Genomic DNA, 23,938 nt, shown 5'->3' with positions numbered 1-23,938 from the left:
TCGCCGGAAAAAGAGTTTAATCGGGATTAAAGGCAGCACTTTCTATTTTAACCCGTTTCATTACTGCACTGCCCGCAATCTCTCTCCATTTTGTTGACCTGTTCTCTGCTTTTCGGCTGAAATTTTGAAACTAACTAAAACTTTGCGTTTAATTCCCGCTTCGGGACTGAGCTGGGGAGTGGGACCATCCCGTAACAGAGAAATCTTTTCATTTTGTACAGGAGGCGCTGGGAAATCCGGCGATGTGTTCGGACCCACAAACACAGTGATACTCGTCTAATCCGCCCGCCGCTTTAAAACACTCTCTGAATCAGCAAGTCAGGCAGTATCAATGGTGAGAATAAACAGTCGACATTTCGCGCCGAGACCCTTCATCAGGACTCTGGTGGGATATGCTGCCTGAGTTGCTGGGTTCCTCCAGCATTTTGTCCGCGTTGTTCGCCATTCCCAGAATCTCTTGGCGTTATGCTGACACAATGTTCACATCTGCACATTCAGAGGCCTGTACCGAGGAATAAAGGACAAAGGACATTGTCTGGCCAAACTCTCTGTGTAACTGAGAACCTCGGGTCCGGGAAACATCATTGGAAATCTTTTCTGCACTCTCCCCAGTTTAACCACGTTTCCTATAACGGTGACAAGAGCTGTACACAAATCGGCAAGTGAGGCCTCCAGTCACTTACACAACTGTATCGTAATGTCCCAACTGATATACTCTATCCCCTGACTAATGAAGACCAGCATATTAAACCCCGTTCATCACCACCCTGTCTACCAGTGACACAACTTTCAATGAACTGTGTGTGCACTTTACCCCTAAATCTCTCCGGCCCATTCCACTCCCCAATGACCGATCATTCATAGTGTAAGTTCTACACTGGTTTGACTTTCCAATATGCACCGTCTCACACTTATCTGAAATGAGCTGGAATGTCTTAGACCACATTCAAATGGGCAGAGTTCTGTATTGCACACTTTAAGATGCATTAAGGTTCTTAAATCTCCAGGGCCTTACCAGGTACATTCCCGTACTTTGTGGGAAGCTGGAAAATACACTGTGGAGGCCAGGGAAGAGATCGTTGCTTCATCTCAGGCCATAGCTGGACAGTGACTAATCCAGAATTGATAGTTTTAAAGCCAACTCTGTGGATGATATGAAGAGGCAGGCAGTGTTGAGGAAGCAGGGAGTCTGCAGTAGCACTTGGACAGATTTGGAGAATGGACAAGGAAGTGCCAGATGAAATACAGTGTAAGGACGTGTGTGGTCATGTACTTTGGTAGGAGAAATAAAGGTGTAAGCTCTTTGTAATTAGGGAGCGAATTGAGAAATCGGACGTGCAAAGGGACTTTGGGGTCCCCTAAAGGTCAATGTGCACGTTGAGCTGGTAATATTTTATACTTTATACTTTATTGTCGCCAAACAATTGGTACTGGAACATACAATCATCACAGCAATATTTGGTTCTCCGCTTCACACTCCCTGGATTACAAATATTAAAAATAGTTAAAATTAGTAAATATTAAACATTTAAATTATAAATCATAAATAGAAAATAGAAAAATGGGAAGTAAGGTAGTGCAAAAAAACCGAGAGGCAGGTCCGGATATTCGGAGGGTACAGCCCAGATCCGGGTCAGGATCCGTTCAGCAGTCTTATCACGGCTGGAAAGAAGCTGTTCCCAAATCTGGCCGTACGAGTCTTCAAGCTCCTGAACCTTCTCCTGGAGGGAAGAGGGACGAAAAGTGTGTTGGCTGGGTGGGTCGTGTCCAATAAGGAAAAAGGAAGGCAAATGTAATGTTTCCATTCATTTCAAGAGAACTAGAATATAAAAACAAACATCTAATGCTGAGGCTTTACAAGGGTTTGGTCAGGCCATATTTGGAGGATTATGAGCAGATGTGGGTCACTTTTCTAAGCTGCTGGCATTGCAGAGGCTGCAGGGGAGACTCACGGGAATGATCCCGGGACTGAAGGGACAACGACGTAATGATCATTTGATGCTCTTGGCCTGGACTGGCTGGAGTCTAGAGGAATGACAGAGGATAGTATTGAAAACTATTGAATATTGAAAGCCCTGGATGGAATTGATGTGAGAGGAAGCAAATGTCAGATACTCAAGAGCAGAGCTTTAATTTAAATGGAGAGAGGGGATGTTTAAAATAGATTTAGGAATATAAGGAGTACAGAATATACAGAATATAAGGAGTTGTTTCTCCAACTGAAGCGTGGCCTCATCACGACTCTGGAGGAGGCCATCACTGGACATATCAGAATGAGAATGGGAAGTGGAATTAAAGTGGGTGGCCACTGCTCTGGTGGATGGAGTGCTGATCCAGGGTGAAGCGGTCTCCCAATCTACGTCGGGTCTCATCGATATGTAGGAGGCCACACCAGGAGCACTGAACACAACAGACTTCCAGGTGAGGCAGCGCTACCTGTGAGGACTGTTGAGGGCCCTGAAAGGTAGTGAGGGGTAGGGGCAGGTGTAGCACTTATCCTGCCTGCAAGAATAAGCGCCAGGAGGGAGATCGGCGGGAAGGATGAATGGACAAGGTAGAAGTAACACTTTCAGTACGCTGGATGAACTCAGCAGGTTGGGCAGCATCAGTCAGAAACGATGAGTGGATGTTTCGGGCCGGAACCCATCGTCAGGACTGTAGAATGAGAGATGGAGAAGGATTTGAAGAATGCTTGTAGCGTCAATTGATAGACCAGTAATTTGAAAGAAAAAGGGGTGGGGGAGGGGAAGCATTGACGTCATAGCCCTGAAAACAATGGGTAATAGGACAAGGAGGCAGAACAATGAGGGAGCTGAGGGATAGAGGGAGGGAGGGGGAGGGAATTACTGGAAGTTGGAGAATTCTATGTTCATACCAAGGGGCTGGAGACTACATAGACGGTATATGAGATGTTGCTCCTCCAACCTGAGTTTAGCCTCATCATGGCAGTAGAGGAGACCATGTATGGACATATCTGAATGGGAGTGGGAAGCAGAGGTGAAGTGGGTGGCTACCGGGAGATCCTGTCTGTTATGGCGGATGGAGTGGAGGTGCTCGATGAAGTGGTCCCCCAATCTGCGTCGGGTTTCACCGATGTAGAGGAGGCCGCACCGGGAGCACTTTATGCAATAGATGACCCCAACAGACTCACAAGTGACGTGTTGTCTCACCTGGAAGGACTGTTTGGGGCCCTGAATGGTTGCAAGAGCGGAGGTGTAGGGACAGGTGTAGCCCTTACACTTACAGGGATAAGTGCTGGGTGGGAGATCCGTGGGGATGGACGTGTGGATAAGTGAGTCGTGGAGGGACCGATCCCTGCGGAAAGTGGAGAGGGGTGGAGAGGGAAAGATGTGCTTAGTGGTGGAGTCCTGTTGAAGGTGGCGGAAGTTGCGGAGGATATTGTGCTGGATCCGGAGGCTGGTGGGGTGGTAGGTGAGGATAAGGGGAACTCTGTCCCTGTTGTGGTTGCGGGAGGATGGGGTGAGGGCCGAAGTGTGGGAAATGGAGGAGATGTGGGTGAGTGCATCATTGATGACGGTAGAAGGGAAAACATGATCCTTAAAGAAAGATGACATTTGAGATGTCCTGGAACGGAAAGCCTCATCCTCGGAGCAGATGCGGCGGAGACGGAGGAACTGGGAATAGGGAGTGCCATTTTTGCATGTGGTGGGGTGGGAAGAGGTATAGTCGAGGTAGTTATGAGAGTCAGTGGGCATGTAGAAGATGTCAGTGGATAGTCTGTCTCCAGAGATGGAGACCGAGACATCGAGAAAGGGAAGAGAAGTCCGAGATAGAGTAAGAGAAATTGAGGGTTGGGTGGAAGTTTGAGGTAAAGTCGATGAAATTGACGAGCTCAGCATGGGTGCAGGAAGCAGCACCAATGTAGTTGTCAATGTACCAAAGGAAAAGTTGGGAAGCAGTACCAGAATAGGTTTGGAGCACAGACTGTTCCACATAACCAACGAACAGACAGGCGTAGCTGGGTCCCATGCGAGTTCCCATAGCTACACCTTTAGTCTGAAGAAAGTGGGAAGAGCCAAAACAGAAGTTATTGAGTGTGAGAACCAGTTCCGCCAACTGGAGGAGGGTAGTGGTGGTGGGGAACTGGTGAGGTCTGTTATCCAGGAAGTAGCGGAGGGCTTTGAGGACTTCTTGATGGGCAATGGAGGTGTATAAGGATTGGACATCCATAGTAAAAATGTATGGGCTGGGACCGGGGAATTGGAAGTTATTGAAGAGGTGGAGGGCATGGGATGTATCCCAGATGTAGGTGGGGAGGGACTGAACTATGGGTGACCAAATGGAGTCCAGTTAGAAAGATACAAGTTCAGTGGGACAGGAGCAGGCAATCAGGCTTGTGTATCTTTGGGAGGAGGTAAAACCGAGTGCTACGGGGTGTGGGAATAATGAGTTTAGCGGCTGAGGATGGAAGGCCTCCTGAGTTGATAAGGGCAGTGATGGTGCAGGAGACAATGGTTTGATGTTTTTTGATGGGGTCCTGTTCCAGTGGTAAGTAAGAGGAGGTGTCAGAGAGCTGACGTTTTGCCTCAGTAAGGTAGAGGTCCGTCCGCCAGACTACTACGGCACCACCTTTGTCAGCAGGTTTGATGGTGAGGTTGGGATTAGTGCGGAGAGAGTGGAGGGCAGTGTGTTCGGAGGGAGTGAGGTTGGAACAGGAGAGAGGAGTGGTGAAGTTGAGACCGTTGATGTCTCGGCGACAAAGACAATGGACAAGGTAGTTGTGTAGGGTGCAATCCCTGCGGAAAGCAAAGAGATGTGTTTGGTGGTGGGATCCTGTTGGAGATAGCAGAAGTTTCAGAGAATTATGTGCTGGACACGGAAGCTGGTGTGGTGGCAGGTGGTAACTAGTAAAGTTTAAGAGTTGTTTGGTCAGGCACGAACAGGCAGGGACTGGAGGGATATGGACAGGTTCAGCCAGATGGGATCAGATGTGGTCAGTGCAGACACTGTGGGCTGAAGGGCCTTTCCCTGTGCTGGACTGTCCCACGTGTGTTGTGTGTTGAAACTCAGACGGACACTCACTGTTACCGGTCGGCAGGCAGGAAGAGAAGAAGCCGATGTTCACAGTGGAGGCGCAGTCAGGTCCACCAGTCCGCTCCCACATCCACATGGCAATGGCAGAGAACAAGGAGCAGCTCGTCTCATCACCTCTGTGGCCCATTCCATCACCTCCCATTCTTCCACAGGGCAGCGAGTTCAGACCGACCCTTCAGTTCAGTCGCTGCCGCCCCGCCGGGGGGAGGAAGCCTCACCTCCCATTTGCAGCGGCCCAGGAGGCGGGCAGAGTGAGCTGTCAATCAGAGGAGCCGCTGGTAAAGCTGCAAATGGGTCAATGTACTCTTCATGGAAAAGGGCCGATCAGCGGGGGAAACCTCAACTCGACCCCGGGTCCAGGGCCCTCCCCGACCCTGGGCACTTTTCCAAGACTGCACTCTGGCTCTGAGACGTCTTTCCGCAAGATGCTGTCCTGTCACGTGACATGGCGGCCGCAGCCCGGGGGGAGGAGCGATGTAGCTGTCAATCAGAGGCGCGGCAGTGACGTCACTGTGCACGGAGGGATTTTGCTGTCAAACCTGTAACTGGAGGGAAAATGAACCTCTTGTAAACGAAAACAATAAAGATGTGGAAAATGGAAATGAGCGAGGTACAGTATAAAACTAGACAGATGTGAAAACTAATGCCGAGATGTTTAATATGAATCAATTTATTGCTGAGAATTTTAGCTTCATTGGTAAAGCACCGTGAGTCTAGGAGATGGTGCGAGAGTTAATGGCAGAAAATAAAGAGATAGTAGATTAACAAAGAGATGTCAGGCACCGGCTTGATAATATTTATTTTCCCACACCGCTGCATACTGGGCGCTGTTCTGGTGAACACACTGTTGGACGAACATGATTGCACTGTAATCTGTGAGCTGTTGCTCTGGTCCCCATCCCCCTGTCAACCCCAGGGAGCAGGAATGAACCTCCCTGACAGTGTAGAGCAGACTTACCAGGATGTTGCCTTTCCATTGTGTGACCGTAAAATACAGGAGCAGAATTAGTCTATTTGGCCCATTGAGACTGCTCTGTCATTTCATCCATTTCCCTGTCAATCCTAATCTCCTGACCTGCCCCAAATCCTTTATGCCCTGACTAATCAAGAAACTATCAACCTCTGCCTTAAATATACTCAATGACAGCCTCGACATTAGCCTCTGGCAACAAATTCCACTCTCTGGCTAAGGAAATTCCTCCTCATCTCTGTTTAAAGTCCCTCTATTCTGAGGCCATGGCCTCTGATCCTGGACTCCCCATCCATTGGAAACGTCATCTCCATATCCACTCGACCACGGCCTTTCTACATTTGAGAGGTTTCAATGAGATTCCCTCTCATTCATCTGAATTCTGGTGAGTACAGACCCAGAGCAATCAAATGGTCTTCATATGATAACCCTTTCAATGCCAGAGTCATTCTTGTGAATGTCCTCTGAACCTTCACACCCTTTCTTAGATAAGGGACTCAGAACTGCTCACAATACTCCAAGTGAGTCCTTACCAGAGCCTTATAAAGCCTCAACATGACATCACTGGTTCTTCTATTCTAGTCCTCGCGACACTGTATCCCATCTGACATTAATTATCCATTCTCGTAATCTGTCTAAGACCTTCTGTAGCCTCTCTGCTTCCTCAGCACTATTTGCCCCTCCACCTATTTTCGTAATGTCCAAAAACTTGGCCACAAAGCCATCAATTTCGCTATTCAAATTATTATTGACATATAGCGTAAAAAGAAGCTGTCCTAAAAATGATCCCTGTAGAACACTGCAGCCAACCAGCAAAGGCTCATTTTATTACCACTCTGACTCCTGGAAATCAGCCTGCATCTTTCCTGTAACATCATGAGCTCTTCACTTGTTAAGCAGCCTCATGTGTAGCACCTTGTCAAATGTCTACTGCAAATCCAAGTAAACAACACCCACCCATCCACTGATTCTCCATTCTCTATCCTGCTTGTTATTTCTTCAAAGAATTTCAACACATTTGGCAGCCAAGATTTTCTCTCAAGAAAACCATGCTGACTACGGCTTATCTTATCATGTGCCTTAAAGTACCCCAAAAACACGTCCTTGACAATCGACTCCAACATCTCTGCAGCCACTGAGGTGAGACTAACTGGCCTGTGATTTTCTAGCATCTGCTTCCCTCCCTTCTTTAAGAGTGGAGTGATATTTGCAATTTTCCTGTCCTCTGGAACCATGCCAGGATCCAGTGATTCTTGGAGAATCATTTCAAATGCCTCCACAATCTCTTCAAGCAGCACTTTCATAGCACTGTTGTAGACAATCTGGTCCCAGTGATTTATCTACCTTCAGATCTTTCAGGTTCACAAACACCTTCTAGTAATGGCTACTTCTCTCAGTTCTGCCCTCTGACTCCTTTGAACTTCCAGCATACTGCTTTTGTCATCCACAGTGAAGAATAATGCAAAATACTTACTCAGGTTGTCTGTCATTTCCCTGTACCATGTTACTACCTCTCCAGCATCAGCTTTCTGCGCTCTGATATCTACTCTCAATTCCATTTTGCTCTTCATATATCTGAGTAAATGTTTGGTATCCTCTTTACTACTATTGGCTAGCTGACCTTCATATTCCATCTTTTACCCCTCGTTATGGCTTTTCAGTTGACTTTGTTGGTTTTAAAAAGCTCCCAATTCTCTAACTTCCCAATAATTTTAGCTGCAATTTTGTCTTTGGCTTATATGTTGGATAAAGATTTCCATTGTCAAATCTGCATTATCCGGACTGTAGAATACGACTACTTCTACAAGGGAACTATCTATCCTGCACCATCCAACTTGCCCCCAGAAATCTAAGCCACTGCTATTCTGCTGTCATCCCTGATAGTGTCCCCTTCCAATCAATGATGTGAGATTGGATGGTTTGAGTTTCCTTTCCTCAGAAAGGAGCAGAATATGAGAGGGTGTGCCAGATTGTGAGGGGTGTTGTTAGGACAGACAGTGAAAAGCCTTTCCCCATAACACTGTCGTCTAAAATTTAGTACATAGGTAGAAGAACATAGAAAGTACAGGACAGATCCCTTGGCCCACAATGATGAGGCAAGATTTAATGTAACGCTGGGGAGTTGAAACATTTGCTTGAGAGGCTTCAGGGAGAGGAGGCTGAGAAGACAGACTGTTAAGATCTGAGAAGTTGTGCTTTCCTGCTTTACTCTCAGACTGAGGACAGTGGAGTAATCAGCTGGGGCACTTCTGTGTTCACCCTGTGGGCCTTGTGACACAAAGGAGACTCTCAGTGTCCCTGAGGACTACACCGTGGGATGTGCACCCAGATCCAGCTCCTCACTGACTGTATGAAGGAAGTGGAGCTGAAGGTGGACATACTGAGGACCAGACAGGGCACTGAATGTATTACAGATTGGAGTTTCAGTGAGGTGGTCTCTCCTGACGTACAGGCAGCAGGTAGCTGAGTGACTGCGAGGAGAGGTAACGGGAACAGGCCCTCAGTACAGCAAGCTCCTGTGGCCATTCCCCTCAGCAACACTGAACCTCTTTTTGCTACTGCTGGGGGATGTCCTGTCACTGAGACTGGCTCTGAAGCTTACCGGGTGAGGGCTGTCAGCCAGGGTGATCGTTCTGGGTAAATCGATAGATGGGTTGGAATTTAGGATGGGTCCACAGTGATGTGGCTGATTGTCTTTCCCATGGAAGGGAGTGGTTAGTGGTGCATGGGTCCTGTTCTGGGTGGAGGTCTGTGATGAGTCATCAACCAGAGACGTTTGTACTGGGACCTCGGTTACTCGTGATATAAATGATGTGGATAAAAAATATGGTTGTGTAGGTGAGTAAGTTTGCAGATGACACACAAACTGGTGGAACTGGTCATTGCACAGAAGAGTTCCAAACGATACAGCAGGATATCGAACGGTTGCTGATATGGCAGGAACATTGACAGTATTGACAAAGAGAAGGATGTTGGGGTCCAAGCATACAGTCTCACTGAAACTGCGAGCACAGGTTGACAGGGAGGTGAAGTCGTGTATGGCATGTTTGCCTTCCTCAGGCAAGGCATTGAGTTCAAGCACCAGGACATTATGTTACAGGTTTCTAAAAGCTGGTGAGGCCACATTGAGAGTACAGTGCTCAGTTCTGGTCACCTCATTATTGGAAGCGTGTGGAGGTTGTGGAGCAGGTGCAGAGGTGGTTTACCGGGATGTCTGGTCTGGAGGTGGTGTGCGCTGAGGAGAGGCTGTACATGCTGGAGCTTTTTTCCTGTAGTGGCATCGGCTCAGGAGAGAGTTGATAGAAATTTATAGAATTTTGCAGGTCATTGTTGGTGTAGATAGCTAGCAATACTTTTCACAGGAGTGAATTGCCTTCTACCAGTAGACATGTATTTAATGTCAGAGGAGGGAAGTGAAGAAAACAGAGTAGTGGAGGTTTTGAATGCACTGTCAGGGGTGGTGGCAGAGGCAGAGGACACAGGAGTATTTAAGGAAATCTCAGACAGGCACAGGAATAAGTAGAGATGGGCCAAAGGGCCACCCCTGTACTGTCCTGTGTTTATGAACAGCAGATGACCCCGGGCATGGATTCATGCACGAGGCTGGGGTATTATATCCCGAACGATAAATGGTTGTGCGAGGGGCAACAAATGCTACAAATACCTGTGGCATTTCACAGTACAAATGCTACAGGTATGATGGAGTGGAGGGAAGAGGAGGAAGAGATGTGCTTGATCAGGGAGAATATCTCAGTGGTACTTGGAGATTGTCCCAATAATATTGAAGTAAGGAAGGGACAGCAAACACCAGAGGGCATAAGGACAAAGTCAAGGGAGGGAAGTTTAGGGCAGACATCAGGGGTAAGTTTTTTTACACAGAGGGTTGTGGGTGCCTGGAATGACTTGCCAGGGATGGTGGTGGAGGCTAAAACATTAGGGGTAATTTAAGAGCCTCTTGGACAGGCACATGGATGAAAGAAATACAGAGGGTTACGGAGTAGTGTGTGTTTAGTACTTTCTTTTAAAGGAATCTATGGGTCGGCACAACATCGAGGGCTGAAAGGCCTGTACTGTGCTGTGCTGTTCCAGGATGTTTTGATGGGATTGTATTATTGGCCATCAAATATCAGGAGTCAACAAGGTTGTAATAGAGGGACATTTCAACTTCTCTCATGCTGACTGGGACAGCCGTAATGCCAAGGGTTTGGTGGATGAGAATTTATTCAATGTGCCCAGGAGATTCTTCTCAATCAGTATTTCGAAGTTCCTACCAGAGACAGGGCAACACTGAACCTCTTTGTGGGAAATCAGACTCGACAAGTGACGGGTCCTTCGGTGCTGGAGACCTCGATCCACCCACCCACCCCCTCCCTGGCACAAACCAAAGTCTGTTCTCAGAGCGACCCACCGCCTGACGGAGTGAGCCTCTCGGGAGATCTGACCAAACTCTCTCACAAAATATTCATTTATATTTCAGAGACCTGGGTGGACGAGATTTCCAGTAAATACTGTCAGTTCCACAGGGTAAATGTACTTTTGTAGATAAATGTAAAGCAGCAAATATTATTGTTCTGTGAGGCGGTGGGAATTGCTCATGAAGCGATCAGCAGGCGGTGTTCCCGTCTGCTGCACACCGGAACGGACCAGGGTCAACCCGCAATGGGACACCCAGACAACCTGGATTTAGGTCATGAAGAGCGGATCGTTCAATGATCGGAGATTAAATTCTCTGTCCGGGGGCTGACTCTGGAAATCCATTTCACGACACTGGGCCGAGTGAACCCGCTGACTCTCCGCAAGGGGAGAGAGCCCCATTGAGCCGGCAGAGAGGGGGAAATGAGTCAGGACTGAAGCGGACCGATTTCTGTGCAGATATATATATATCGGTTTACTTCGCGGAAGAAACGTGACGGACATTGAACTATCGTGACTGTGACAGATACAGAGCCCAGTTACTCTGAACGGAAATCACCCTCTGCTCAGCCCTTCCACAGACACTGTGAGTGGCTCTGAAAAGAGCCTTTGGGTAAATAGGTTCAGCTTACGTCGCTTCACTTACTGGCACCGCCGGTTTTCTTGGGCAACAGCACGGCCTGGATATTGGGTAACACACCGCCCTGAGCGATAGTCACCCCTCCCAGCAGCTTGTTCAGCTCCTCGTCGTTGCGGACGGCCAGCTGCAGGTGTCGGGGGATGATGCGGGTTTTCTTATTGTCCCGGGCTGCATTGCCGGCCAATTCGAGGATTTCGGCTGTCAGATACTCGAGCACAGCAGCCAGATAGACCGGGGCTCCGGCACCCACCCGCTCAGCATAGTTGCCCTTTCTTAGGAGTCGATGAACCCGGCCGACCGGGAACTGCAGTCCAGCCCGAGATGAGCGAGATTTGGCCTTGGACCGAGCTTTGCCAGCGGCGCCTTTTCCACGTCCAGACATTTCCACAGTCACAGTAACTGCTCCACCGAGAATGAAAAAATGTTCATCCTGCCCCAACTCGCCCTTTTTATAGCTTCTTTGAGAATGCAAACTGATGTTTGTGATTGGTGTAATCGTGCTTATTCTCATTGGTGAAGAGAAATGTCCCAATCAAAGAGCTTCCTTAATCACCAATCAGCAGTCCGTAAAGATAGAAGCGCGGAAAATAACCGTCTCCTCCCCAAAGTACACTGAAATTTCGAAAAAGCCCGCCAAAAAAATAAATCTCTTGTTCAAATTTAATCAGAAATTAAATAATTGCTGATCTGTTTGACGATTGAGTGTTCGTACGTCGACTGCGTCTCTTCCTATAGATGCTGCTTGGCCCGCTGCGTTCACCAGCAATTTTGATGTGTGTTGCTTGAATTTCCAGCATCTGCAGAATTCCTGTTGTTTGAGTGTTCGTACTTCCCTGTTACTGAAACCGGGCACATTTACTGCAAGTGTAGTTGATATTGAAATGTCTGGGAACTCAATTCTCTAATTTCTTTCAACCCGTAACGGAACCGAGTAAAACTGAATCTCAGCTTCTGCCCGGTGCCGGTCATTGTGTAAACGTTATCAGGTTATGGACAAACGGCTCTTCTCAAACTGTGACCAGCGGCTAATCTGCAATTTAAAAATGTTCTATGAAACAATCATGAACTCGTTCAGGCCTCGCATTGAAATAATATTCAGACAAGTTACCCAACTGTAACTAATAAACTCCTGAACCCGCAGCTAAAACAGCAACGGCAGCAATCCTCCGCTCGACATGGATACCGGCAGGGGCGGACTGATGAGGATGTGAAGGTAACAAGTCCGTGTCAGTGCAGTGGGAGGAATGTAAAGCACCGGGATTATACGGAGATGAACCGGATACTCCAACCCTACCTTAGCTCTTGTAAAAGACACCAGACCTAAAATGTGTGCAATTTAGTGTCTAAATTTTAGTACAACCCTCTCAGTGAAATTGTGAGTGGCTCTTAAAAGAGCCGTTGTGTTTTCGATCATCTCACTGGGGTGCTTCATTTGGAGCTGGTGTACTTGGTCACCGCCTTTGTCCCTTCGGACACGGCGTGCTTGGCCAGCTCCCCGGGCAGCAGCAGGCGCACGGCGGTCTGGATCTCCCGTGAGGTGATGGTTGACCGCTTGTTGTAGTGGGCCAGGCGGGAAGCCTCGCCCCCGATTCGCTCGAAGATATCGTTGACGAACGAGTTCATGATGCTCATGGCCTTGGAGGAGATGCCAGTATCGGGGTGAACCTGCTTCATCACTTTGTAGATGTAGATGGAGTAACTCTCCCTCCTCAGCCTCTTGCGCTTCTTCCCTGCCTTGCCCGCTGGTTTGGACAAAACTTTCTTGGTGCCCTTCTTCGGAGCGGATTTCGCTGGCTCAGGCATTTCTTCCGTCGGTTTCGGACCCTGAAGAAGGAGAACTGAGTCGGAGCAGGAATTAAATAGGCAGCGCCCGGAACAGTATGCTAATGAGGGATGGGATGCCTTGGATTCCCAATGGCTATTTGAAGATTCTATTCATACAGTAAAGTCATTTGATTGGCTCTCTGAAGGCACACGCACAACCAATCAGAACTCTCTCTCGACTGCCCCGGTTCGCTTGGGTAAAACGGCGGACTGGGAACTGGCGCTGATCCGGTGAGTTGCCGCTGCCGGTTAATTCCGCAGGAAGGAAATCTAACATACAAAATGGAGCATAAGGCACAGGAGCAGTATTCGGCATTCGGCTCATTGTGTCTGCTAGAAAAGCAGAAGGAATGAGAAAAACACACACTCGATAATGTAAAACATTTATGTAATGAAACAGGGCAGCAGGAGATCGAAGGTCCAATTGTCATCATGAGACCCATTTCTGTGTGAGGTTGAAAGTCGTTTATTGTCATTTGCAACTTGCTTGCAGCAGATTAATAGACACACAGTTTCAGAGACACACCAATCACGAAATAAAAACATACTCTACAGAATTACAAAGGTGTAACAGAATTTGAACAAGAGTCCATTGCAGTGTAAAGTGGTCAAAGTGATGCTGTACTGAGATGATGATGAGGGTTGTCCAGGTTTGTTAAACAACAGAATGTCTGTACCCGTCAGTCTCTGTACAGTGTGAGAGTGTGGGGTTCATTCTGTACCCGTCCGTCTCTGGCACAGTGTGAGAGTGTGGGGATCATTCTGTACCTGTCAGTCTCTGGTACAGTGTGAGAGTGTGGGGATCATTCTGTACCCGTCAGTCTCTGGTACAGTGTGAGAGTGTGGGGATCATTCTGTACCCGTCCGTCTCTGATACAGTGTGAGAGTGTGGGGTTCATTCTGTACCCGTCAGTCTCTGGTACAGTGTGAGAGTGTGGGGTTCATTCTGTACCCGTCCGTCTCTGGTACAGTGTGAGAGTGTGGGGTTCATTCTGTACCCGTCAGTCTCTGGTACAGTGTGAGAGTGTGGGGATCATTCTGTACCCGCCGGTCTCTGGTACAGTGTGAGAATGTGGGGATCATTCTGTACCCGCCGGTCTCTGGTACAGTGTGAGAGTGTGGGGTTCATTCTGTACCCGCCGGTCTCTGGTACAGTGTGAGAGTGTGGGGATCATTCTGTACCCGTCCGTCTCTGGTACAGTGTGAGAGTGTGGGGTTCATTCTGTACCCGTCAGTCTCTGGTACAGTGTGAGAGTGTGGGGTTCATTCTGTACCCGTCAGTCTCTGGTACAGTGTGAGAGTGTGGGGTTCATTCTGTACCCGTCCGTCTCTGGTACAGTGTGAGAGTGTGGGGTTCATTCTGTACCCGTCAGTCTCTGGTACAGTGTGAGAGTGTGGGGATCATTCTGTACCCGCCGGTCTCTGGTACAGTGTGAGAATGTGGGGATCATTCTGTACCCGCCGGTCTCTGGTACAGTGTGAGAATGTGGGGATCATTCTGTACCCGCCGGTCTCTGGTACAGTGTGAGAGTGTGGGGTTCATTCTGTACCCGCCGGTCTCTGGTACAGTGTGAGAGTGTGGGGATCATTCTGTACCCATCCGTCTCTGGTACAGTAAGAGAGTGTGGGCTTCATTCTCTACCTGTCAGTCTCTGGTACAGTGTGAGTGTGTGGGGTTCATTCTGTACCTGTCAGTCTCTGGTACAGTGTGAGAGTTGGACTTCGCAATGTATCTTCCAATCTTTCACGCAGTGTAAATTTATAACGTTCTTTCAGACTCATTCTTACAATTGAACTCTTTGACTAAATTAAGTTTGCTTTTTAAATAAAATCATACAATGCGAAGAGGCTACACTTAGCTTGGAAGAACAACATTTTCTGTCTGGGTAACTTCCAAACTGATAGCATGAACATTAAATTTTCAAACTTCTGGTAATGCTCCCCCCCCCCCTCACCAATTCCCATCCCCTTTTCTTCTCTCATCTTGCCCACCCATCACCTCCCTCTTGTGCTCCTCCCCTCTTTCTTCCATGGTCTTCTCTCTCTTTCACCAATCAACTTTCCAGCTCTTTACTTCATTCCTCCCCTTTCAGGATTCACCCATCACCTTGTTTTCTCTCATCCCTACCCCCACGTTTTAAATCTACTCCTTGTCTTTTCATCTCCAGCCTTGCCGAAGGGTTTTGGACCGAAACATTGACTGTATTTTTTGGTTCTACGGGTGCTACCTGGCCTGCTCAGTTCTTTTGTGTGTGTTGCTTGGATTTCCAGCATCTGCAGATTTTCTCTTGTTTGTGACAAAATGCTGTAAATCGGTATCTCAGTGATGATGTATCTGGTTACATTGTACTGATCTGAATGGACTTTGGAGCAGAGCATCCAGAGTAACAAGCCCAGACCATTGAATCCAACTCTGGTCTTGTGATGAATGTGTCACTTTCCTCGAGTCTCTGTGTGGGAGGGTTTGAATGGTGTGTAGCATGTAGCAACATTCGAGCTGATGGAATTGAGAATGATTTTGACTGTAGATTTGTAACCCGTGTGTGCACAGTGATCAGTAATGAGACCTCTGTTTGATCAGATTAAAACACACATGGTTGATCAGATCACTGATGACGTGAATATTGGTGCAGTTGTGGGTGGTGAAGAAGGTTGTCAAACAGACAGAACTGGATGTAGATCAATTGGAATCATGGATGAAGAAATGGGGGACAGAGTTTAATCTGGACAAGTGTGAGGAGTTTACAGGTCCAATGTTGGAGGAAACTCCACAGTAAATGGCAGCACCCTTGGGAGCACTGATATGTCTTGATGTATTTGTCCATAACATCCTGCAAGTGACATTCAAATGAAATAAACTGCTATAAAGATCACAGAGTGAGAGGACTTGGGGGGAAGGGAGTGTCTGTGTAGGGTAATGAAGTGGGTGGAAACACGCAGAATTAACAACCACCAACATTGAGTTGTGTTTCTCTTTAAGAGGCTGGACAGATGTTATGATGTAATTAGGTGATTGTTTTTTAAACCGTGCTTTGTTTCTGTGTTTGGAGAACAATAAATGAGTTGTTATAGTTGTCCTTAAACATAAAATGCCTGATGCCATTTTATTTGTAAAAACCCACAATAACACACTGGGTACAAGTAGCATTCACACCACAGGAATACCGCAGTGTCAATCTGCACCCAGAAAGCCTGATCACATTCTCTTGAGGGTTAATGGCATTGCTAACTCGGAGTTAACCACCGTCGAATGCCAGCAGGGTCATAATCAGCAGAAACTCTCACAAAGCAGCTCTGTTTGTATTGTGTGCTTAATAGGTCTGTGGGCGATACCCAGAATGTGAAGCTGTACTAATGGAGAGAGACACACTGAGCCAAGTCACAGCTTGATGGGCAGAGAGGAAAACAGAGAATTTGATGTTGTGTCCTTATGCCTGAACTATGCCCAGTTACAGGTGTTGTTCCTCCCGACAGTGTTCAGCCTCACTGTAACAGTGTGACATCAGACATCAACATGAAAACTAAAATAATCTCAACTGAGATATATTCTCTTTCACCTGTTGAACTTCTTTGCAAACATTTTACAGGGCAAAAAAGACAGAATTTCTGTCTGAGAATCTCAAACGCAACAGTGTGTCAGTTCTCATGTGTTTGTGAGTTCCCCAACATTTGAATGCTACCAACCATTGAATGTGAAGGATGAGATGGTTGAGAAGACAGCACACCAGTCTTTGCAAGGAGAACCCCAATATGTGGACATGTCCTTGATCTGACCTGATAAATGGCCAGTGTTGATACTGGTGAGCTGATATTCACCGATACTGGTGAGCTGATATTCACCGCAAGGGATTCACCAGGTCACTGCACCCACAGATACACCAACCGGTTCACACGGGAAGAGGACATTCACCTGCTGTGGGACGGGATTGATTCAGTCACATGAGCTCTTATAACACCAGCAAGTTCACATGGGAAGAGGCCATTCACCTGCTCCCTGTGTGGCACGGGATTCATTCAGTCACATGAGCTATTACAACACCAGGCAGATCACACGGGGAGAGGACATTCACCTGCTCCCTGTGTGGGACGGGATTCATTCAGTGACATGAGCTATTACAACACCAGGCAGATCACACCGGTGAGCAGCTGTACTTGGCTCTGTTGTCGGTCTCTCAGTTCAGCTTCACACCTGCTCCGAGTGTGGGAGGAGACTCATTCAGTTCACCCACTTTGTGAGGCTCCAGTGAGTTTATAATACGTGGAGGACACACTTCGGTCTTGTGTCAGTAAGGAAATTTACTCAGTCATCACACCTGCTGAAACACTGGCAAATTCACATCAGGGAGGAAGTTGAAATAAGCTCTATATGAACATTTTAATCATCATGGTGACTGAATCTAGTTGGAAGTTCATGTGAGACTGTTAATGTCAGATTCTGCAGATATTGCAACTGATCACTGAGCATTGGAGGGTTCGTTCTGCTGATGTTAGTTTTAAACAACACTGGTGTTTAATATTGTGGATCTGTGACAAATTAATCAGTTCTATTTCAAATCCTGTGTCTCAGGTGCTTCCTGCCTGTCACACAGCTAATGTACAGTAGAGAGGCCACTCAGTTCATCTGGTACCTGCTCATATTCCTGTTGCACACCAGAGCTTTCAAATCCATCCCTGCTGTTCACCACTCACTCACCCTATAATATTCAGGTTGCAACTGCTCACCAGTCTGTGAATGAACAGGTTTACTTTGAATTAAATCTGTAACTTTCTGGAAACTGCAGAAGATGAATTCACGAGGGTTTTGTCCCAAATATTCCTCATCCCTCACAGCTCTGGACCAAGGATGAAGTCTTGTATGGTTAAAATCTTCCTGTCCTGCTCTAGTCATTGTTTTGTGTCATTTTCACTGATTTCAAAGGGCTGTGCCTCACACTGCCGGGCTGTTGCAATACAACACTCTCCTCTAAAGTACGACAGCAGAATGGTGGAGCAGAAACAAGAGGGGTCAGCACAAATGAGGGCTTTGGGGCTCCAGATGTGATGGAGGCTCGAGTTTACGTGGAGTAGGAGGAGGGAATCAGACCGGGAGGATGAGGCTGCAAATGAAAGTTCAGCAACATTTGGAAACTGATTGACTGAAAAAAGAAGTTTATGTTTGCAAAATACTGGAGGGAGTCAGTGGCCCCAGCAGCATCTATGGAGAGGAATAAATAGTTGATATTATGGGCCAAGACACTTCATCCTATCTAGACCGTGTATTTCTCTGCTTAGCTGCTGCCTGACCTGCTGAGTTCCCACAGTACTTTGTGTGTGTTATTTTACAGTTTATTCCCAGCATCTGCTGAACCTCGAGTTTCATATCTGCATTTCGAAGTGAGTGGGACTTTGACAGTTGTCACACAAAATGCCTGTTGACATTGAGTAATAATCAGGAGAAAATCTGCAGATGCTGGAAATCCAAGGAACACACACAACACGCTGGAGAAACTCTGCAGGCCAGGCAGCATATGTGGATAAAAATACAGCTGACGTTTTGGGTCAGATTCTTCAGCAGGACTGGAGAAAAAACAATGAGGAGTAAATTTCAAAGGTGGGGGTGGGGAAGAGAGAAACACAAAGTGACAGGTGGAACTGGGAGGGGGAGAGATGAAGTAAAGAGCTGGGAGGTTGATCGGTGAAAGAGATACAGGGCTGGAGAAGGGGGAATCTGACAGGAGAGAACAGGAGGCCATGGATGAATGAAAAGCTGGGAGGAACACCAGAGGGAGGCGATGGGCAGGCAACAAGAGGGAAAGGGGGATTGGGAATGATGAGGGAGGGGACCAGAAGATCAAGAAATCAATGTTCATGCCATCAGGTTGGAGGCTGCCCAGACAGAATATAAGGTGTTGTTCCTCCTACCCGAGTGTGGCCTCATTGTGACAGTATGAGGCCATGGATTGACAACTCCATTGAGTATACTGTTTGTGGAAGCTTGCTGTGTTAAAGTAGCTGTGGAGTTTTCTGCATAAAAATCATTGACTGATTTTGAAACATGGCGTTGAACCAGCACTTGCCCCTCAAATTAATCCAGTATGTTAACAACAGCACGTCACCTCCCTTTTCCAAAATATAATTCAACCACACTATTACCATACATTCTGTAAGTTTACACAAATAGGATGTCAGTGATACTGGTCTATAACTAGAAGGATCCAACAGGGGTTTCCCAGGTTTTAGAATAGACACTACATTTGCCATTTTTCATGAGGAGGGAAGATGGCCTGAACTCCAATTATAATTCAGAAATGTAATATTATCTCAAGAGATTGGCCATATGTTTAAACATGCAATAACATCTATCTGTTGCACGGATGTGGCTGGGGACGAACCCAAGTGCAGGACACAGGCGTTGAGGCGGAGTCGTGAGGTGTTAGCACAGCCGCGAACGGGGAACCGGTATCCAGGAGAGTCTTTACACAGAGACAAGGGTCACGTAGAGTATCCAGGAAACGATGCGGAACTTAGAATTGACAGTCTTCAGGAATCAGACTTACTCACATGAGAGTTGACCAATGAACTGGCAGCTCCTTGTTGTGATCACAGTGTCTTTATCCTGCATTTCCTGATGGAAAACTGGTGTGTGCAGTTAGTGGAACCTGGGAATGATTGGAAATTCAACGAGGGGATTGAGGCCCAATTGCTGAGGTAACTAGCAAAGTGGGGGATTTCCAGAAGGGACCATGACAGTATCATCCTTTCCTGGAGCCGCCTGACCTGTTCTATTAATAACTTTCTTCAATTCACACAAAGAAAACTCTACATCGCTATCACTGCTACAGCTGGTTTCCAAAACATCGGGGTATTCTCTTAAAACCTTATCCTTACATTGTTTAGTCTTTTCATTATTTTGATTATGAATTGCAGAAAATGACCGAGCCAGTAACTAAACGCTTTCCATTTCAGTAACAATTGTATTACCTTCTTTAATCAATATTCGGAACCCTATGAATCCCACACCCCCATTTTCTTAGTCATTCCCCAAACATCTCCAAGTTCAATAGTCCTTCCAATACTATCACAATATGACCTCCAGTAAATCTTTTTCACAAGCTTCATTACTTTCCTCACCGCGGCCTGGGACCTGTTACACTTAATATGATCACGCGGAGAGTGATACTTCGTAACTTTCCGAAATGCCACGTTTCTCTCAGTAACTGCCTCTGCACACTCCTCCGTCCACCGTGGTACAGCTTTTCTCCCACTAATGCACTTTTTAAATTGATTCTCTTCCACCACTATTTGATGAATAATGTGACAACGTTTCTTTGCAGAAATCCACATCATCCTCACCATTCAGCCCAGACAGACACTCACCATAAAAAACATTCAAACTTCTCCCAAATTGCTTTACCAAAGTTCCACTTCCTATAAGTGCCCTCCTGTCCCCTATATAAATGTAAACCCAGGCTTATAAATACAGGAAAATGATCACTCCCCAATGCTTCATCTCCCATGACATACCACTTATCTACTGCAGCCTGAATGTTTGAAACTAAAGTTCAATTTACAGCAGTTTCAGAACTATTATGAACTTCAAATCTCGCAACTCTCCCACCAGTAAGACACACAAGATGTGAACTATCTAAAACTCTTCTACAATCAAACCATCGCCATCATTCTGAGAACAACCCCACAGTGAACTGTATGTATTAAAATCCCTACACCACACAACCCTTAGTGAGCTAGAGCTACATATACTGTCCAACAAATCAATCGAAAGCTTTCCACAATGGTTATAATAATAGACCACTTTAATGTCCCTACCTGTTGAATCAAATACTTCTACAAGTGCCTCATACATTTCATTTACATCCACAACTCTTTATAAAACTTGCAACACCACTTCCTGTACCAACTAATCTATCATGCCTAATTACAATTTAATCCTAGAAGGAAGAATTTAAATGCGGTAACAACCAGGTTTCCTCAATATATACAACGTCAGATAATTTGATAAATCAGAAATAAACTTAGAGTCTTCACCATCAAAAATCAGGCTTCTATAAATACGCCCAATCGCCCTTTCTTATAGAGTTTGGAGGAATGTAGTGCGACGTTTATGATTGGTGAAACGGTGCCTTCTCTGATTGGAAAGAACAAATATTCCAATCAGAGAGCTGCTTTATTCACCAATCAAGAGACAGCAACGGTAGAAGCGCGGAAAATAACAGTTTAACGACCGAAATAAACTGAAATTTGCAAAAGACCGCCAAAAAAGCCGTTGTTGTTGAAAATAAACAACAGGTTTGTTTGTCGAACCTTTACCCCCGTTACTGAAGTCCGAGATATTTAAACCAAGTGTAGTTAATACTGCGATGGTGTCTGGGAATTTAGTTCACCGATTTCTTTCAATTGATAAACGATTGGAATAAAACCGATTGTCAACTTCTGTCCGCGGTCGGCCATTGTGAACGGGTCGCCCTTCAGAAAGTGGAGCTTTAACAAATACTCTAAACAAACCGTGAGTGTCCAGCTCTCGCGTTGGAATGGGGTTAAGAGAAGTAACTAAAATGGGACAAAGCTTACTGAACCGCATTCCCCGTGGTCATTAAACCAGAAACAATTAGTGTCTTCTTCAGGGAAATCTGATGACCGGGAGGAAATGATGAGGAAGGGGTGCTAACGATTCCGTGTCTGTGCAGTAGGCAGGAATATAAGAGAGAAATCGGGATTATACTGAGCAGTGGACAGCAAGTTCTGATTAACGGAGATAAGATTCTGAATGATCTCATCAACAAAAAATAACTCTTTTAATGAAGCCGTGAGTGGCTCTTAAAAGAGCCTTTGATTTTCCGGTTTGTTTCGTCAGTAAACTTGTCTTCACTTGGAGCTGGTGTACTTGGTCACCGCCTTTGTCCCTTCGGACACGGCGTGCTTGGCCAGCTCCCCGGGCAGCAGCAGGCGCACGGCGGTCTGGATCTCCCGGGAGCTGATGGTTGACCGCTTGTTGTAATGGGCCAGGCGGGAAGCCTCGCCCGCGATGCGCTCGAAAATATCGTTGACGAATGAATTCATGATGCTCATGGCCTTGGAGGAGATGCCGGTGTCGGGGTGAACCTGCTTCATCACTTTGTAGATGTAGATGGCGTAAGTCTCCTTCCTCGACCTCTTGCGCTTCTTGCCAGTCTTGCTCGCTGGTTTGGACAAATCTTTCTTGGCGCCCTTCTTGGGAGCGGGTTTCGCTGGATCCGGCATTTCCTCGTCGGTTTCAAACACAATAATGAGCAGAAGCTGTTCGGAGCGCGGATTAAATAGGCAGCGCCCAAAGCGGGATGTTAATGAGGATGGGAATTCTGAGCATTTCCATTGGCTGTTTGGAGAAATGAGTCACCAATCGGAACGCTGGGGGATGGGAGGCGGCGCCAATGGGCGGGGTTTACCGCTGTCGTTTGATGCGGGAGGAAGTACTGAAGGGCAGAGACAGGCCGGGGTGCGGGCTGAGATTGAAAAGAGAAACGCAAATTTCAAACGCAGAATTAAATAAAATCAGATGAAATTTTGTAAAAATTAAACACTGAGACGTTCAGTTCATGACATAGGGCTTCAGGAGAGTGAAGGAGAGATTTGGACATTTCAATGTAAAGTTCAAATCGAGTTTATTTATGTACAGGTGAAATGTACAGTTCATGTGGGCTAGGAGAGATAAGGCTGCAGAGTTTAGTATGGTGAGATAGGTGGGACTATGGTGGATAGGGTAGTGTAGTGGAGTCACTTTAATCTGGCCCATGCCTTTCATTAACGTGACCTGACACAACCTGGCTTAATGAACTGGGTGTGCAAAGGGACACATCATTGGTGATACAACTTAGGGTCATTGGGTGTTTCGGGTCTTTAATCATGAGACATCCTCGCCCAGCCAACCCAGCCAGGGTTAATCAGCCACGGCTTCTGTTTATTCCATGGACCAAGATAATGAGAGGCATGTAATTCTGCATGTTGTGGGTATTTTAAACCTTGTTACTTGGCTTTATTTTGACCACTTGGGGAGTAGAATGTTCTGAGGCCTAGTAATCAGGCTTTACCTCCAAGTAAGGTTCAACCTCCGTACTTTAAATTTACACCTGTGTTTATTTTGCATCTGTATGCCTGGGACTTCATGGATTAACAGTGTTTACTGCAGTACAAAGTAGTGATTAGGGTTGTGCAGATTGGTCGATAATTCCAAAATGCAAAAATCTTTGAAATCCAGAATTTTTTGTGCTGACATGATGTCACAAATGGAGAATTTTACTCAGGGTTATATGGCTTGTCTAATGAAGAGAGTTTCACAGCTCACTGGAACTTCAAAGAAAGAAGGGTTACCAAATTGAAACCCAACAAATAGTGAAAAGCCTTAACTGAGTGCCCGTGGAGAGGGTTTCTCCTGTGGTGGGAATATCTAAAACTGGACCACACAGGTTCAAAATAGAGGGGCCTCCTTTTAGAATGGAGATGAGGAGGAATTTCTTCAGCCAGAGAGTGGTGAATCTGTGATTTTTTTTTTGCCACAGGCAGCTGTGGAGGCCAAATCACTGGGTATAGGCAGAGATTGATAGATTCTTAATTGGTCAGGGCGTGAAGGGATACAAGGGAAGGCAGGGGATTGGGGATAAGAGGAAAAATTGATCTGTGATGATGAAATGCCAGAGAAGGCTCGACAGGCAAAATGGCCGAATTCTACTCCTGTATCTTATGGTCATATGGACTCACTTAGTGACTGAAACTCTCTCAGAGACTGTTGATCTCAGCTTTGACTCAACCCAGCACCTGAGGCTCCACATTACTTATATAAGGAATACAGAAGTTCTTTGTTCTCTGATTAAAGAAATATCATCTCATTTCCATCCTGAATGTTAGTCACCTCATTCTGAGCAACAGACACAAAATGCTGGAGGAAGTCAGCAGGCCAGGCAGCATCTATGGGAAAGGGTAACGAGTCGATGCTTCGGGCTGAGAAGCTTCACCAGGGCAGGAACTCATGAAGGGTTTCAGCCCGAAGTGTTGACTGTTTACTC

General features: G+C 46.5%; 3 protein-coding genes and 1 pseudogene across 5 annotated transcripts in view; 1 reads left to right on the top strand and 3 right to left on the bottom strand.

Moving 5' to 3' along the window:
• LOC134339649 (late histone H2A.2.2-like) overlaps positions 1-23,938 on the bottom strand; it is a 410,959-nt gene that overhangs the window by 334,532 nt on the left and 52,489 nt on the right. Inside the window, exons 1-3 of one of the 3 annotated variants that reach the window (XM_063036344.1) lie at positions 11,085-11,473; positions 5,044-5,600; positions 1,425-1,721 (exon numbers count right to left, since the gene is read on the bottom strand). In XM_063036344.1, coding sequence (XP_062892414.1) covers positions 5,563-5,600; positions 11,085-11,460 — 414 coding nt within the window. In that variant the 5' untranslated portion in view covers positions 11,461-11,473 and the 3' untranslated portion in view covers positions 1,425-1,721; positions 5,044-5,562. Of the gene's footprint in view, positions 1-1,424; positions 1,722-5,043; positions 5,601-11,084; positions 11,478-23,938 lie in introns of those variants that run through there. The other 2 variants (XM_063036345.1, XM_063036342.1) reach the window with 2 other exon arrangements.
• Positions 1-23,938, top strand: part of LOC134339680 (uncharacterized) — a 59,874-nt pseudogene that overhangs the window by 3,465 nt on the left and 32,471 nt on the right.
• Positions 12,487-12,889, bottom strand: LOC134339662 (histone H2B 1/2). The gene has a single exon (XM_063036362.1). The coding sequence runs from the start codon at positions 12,879-12,881 to the stop codon at positions 12,507-12,509; it is 375 nt and encodes a 124-aa protein (XP_062892432.1). The 5' UTR covers positions 12,882-12,889; the 3' UTR covers positions 12,487-12,506.
• On the bottom strand, positions 21,743-22,139 carry LOC134339666 (histone H2B-like). The gene has a single exon (XM_063036366.1). It carries the CDS (start codon positions 22,137-22,139, stop codon positions 21,765-21,767), a length of 375 nt encoding a protein of 124 aa, XP_062892436.1. The 3' UTR covers positions 21,743-21,764.

Source organism: Mobula hypostoma, chromosome 30 (assembly GCF_963921235.1).
Source record: "Mobula hypostoma chromosome 30, sMobHyp1.1, whole genome shotgun sequence".
Lineage (NCBI taxonomy): Eukaryota > Metazoa > Chordata > Chondrichthyes > Myliobatiformes > Myliobatidae > Mobula > Mobula hypostoma.
This window is presented reverse-complemented; position numbering and strand designations above follow the sequence as displayed.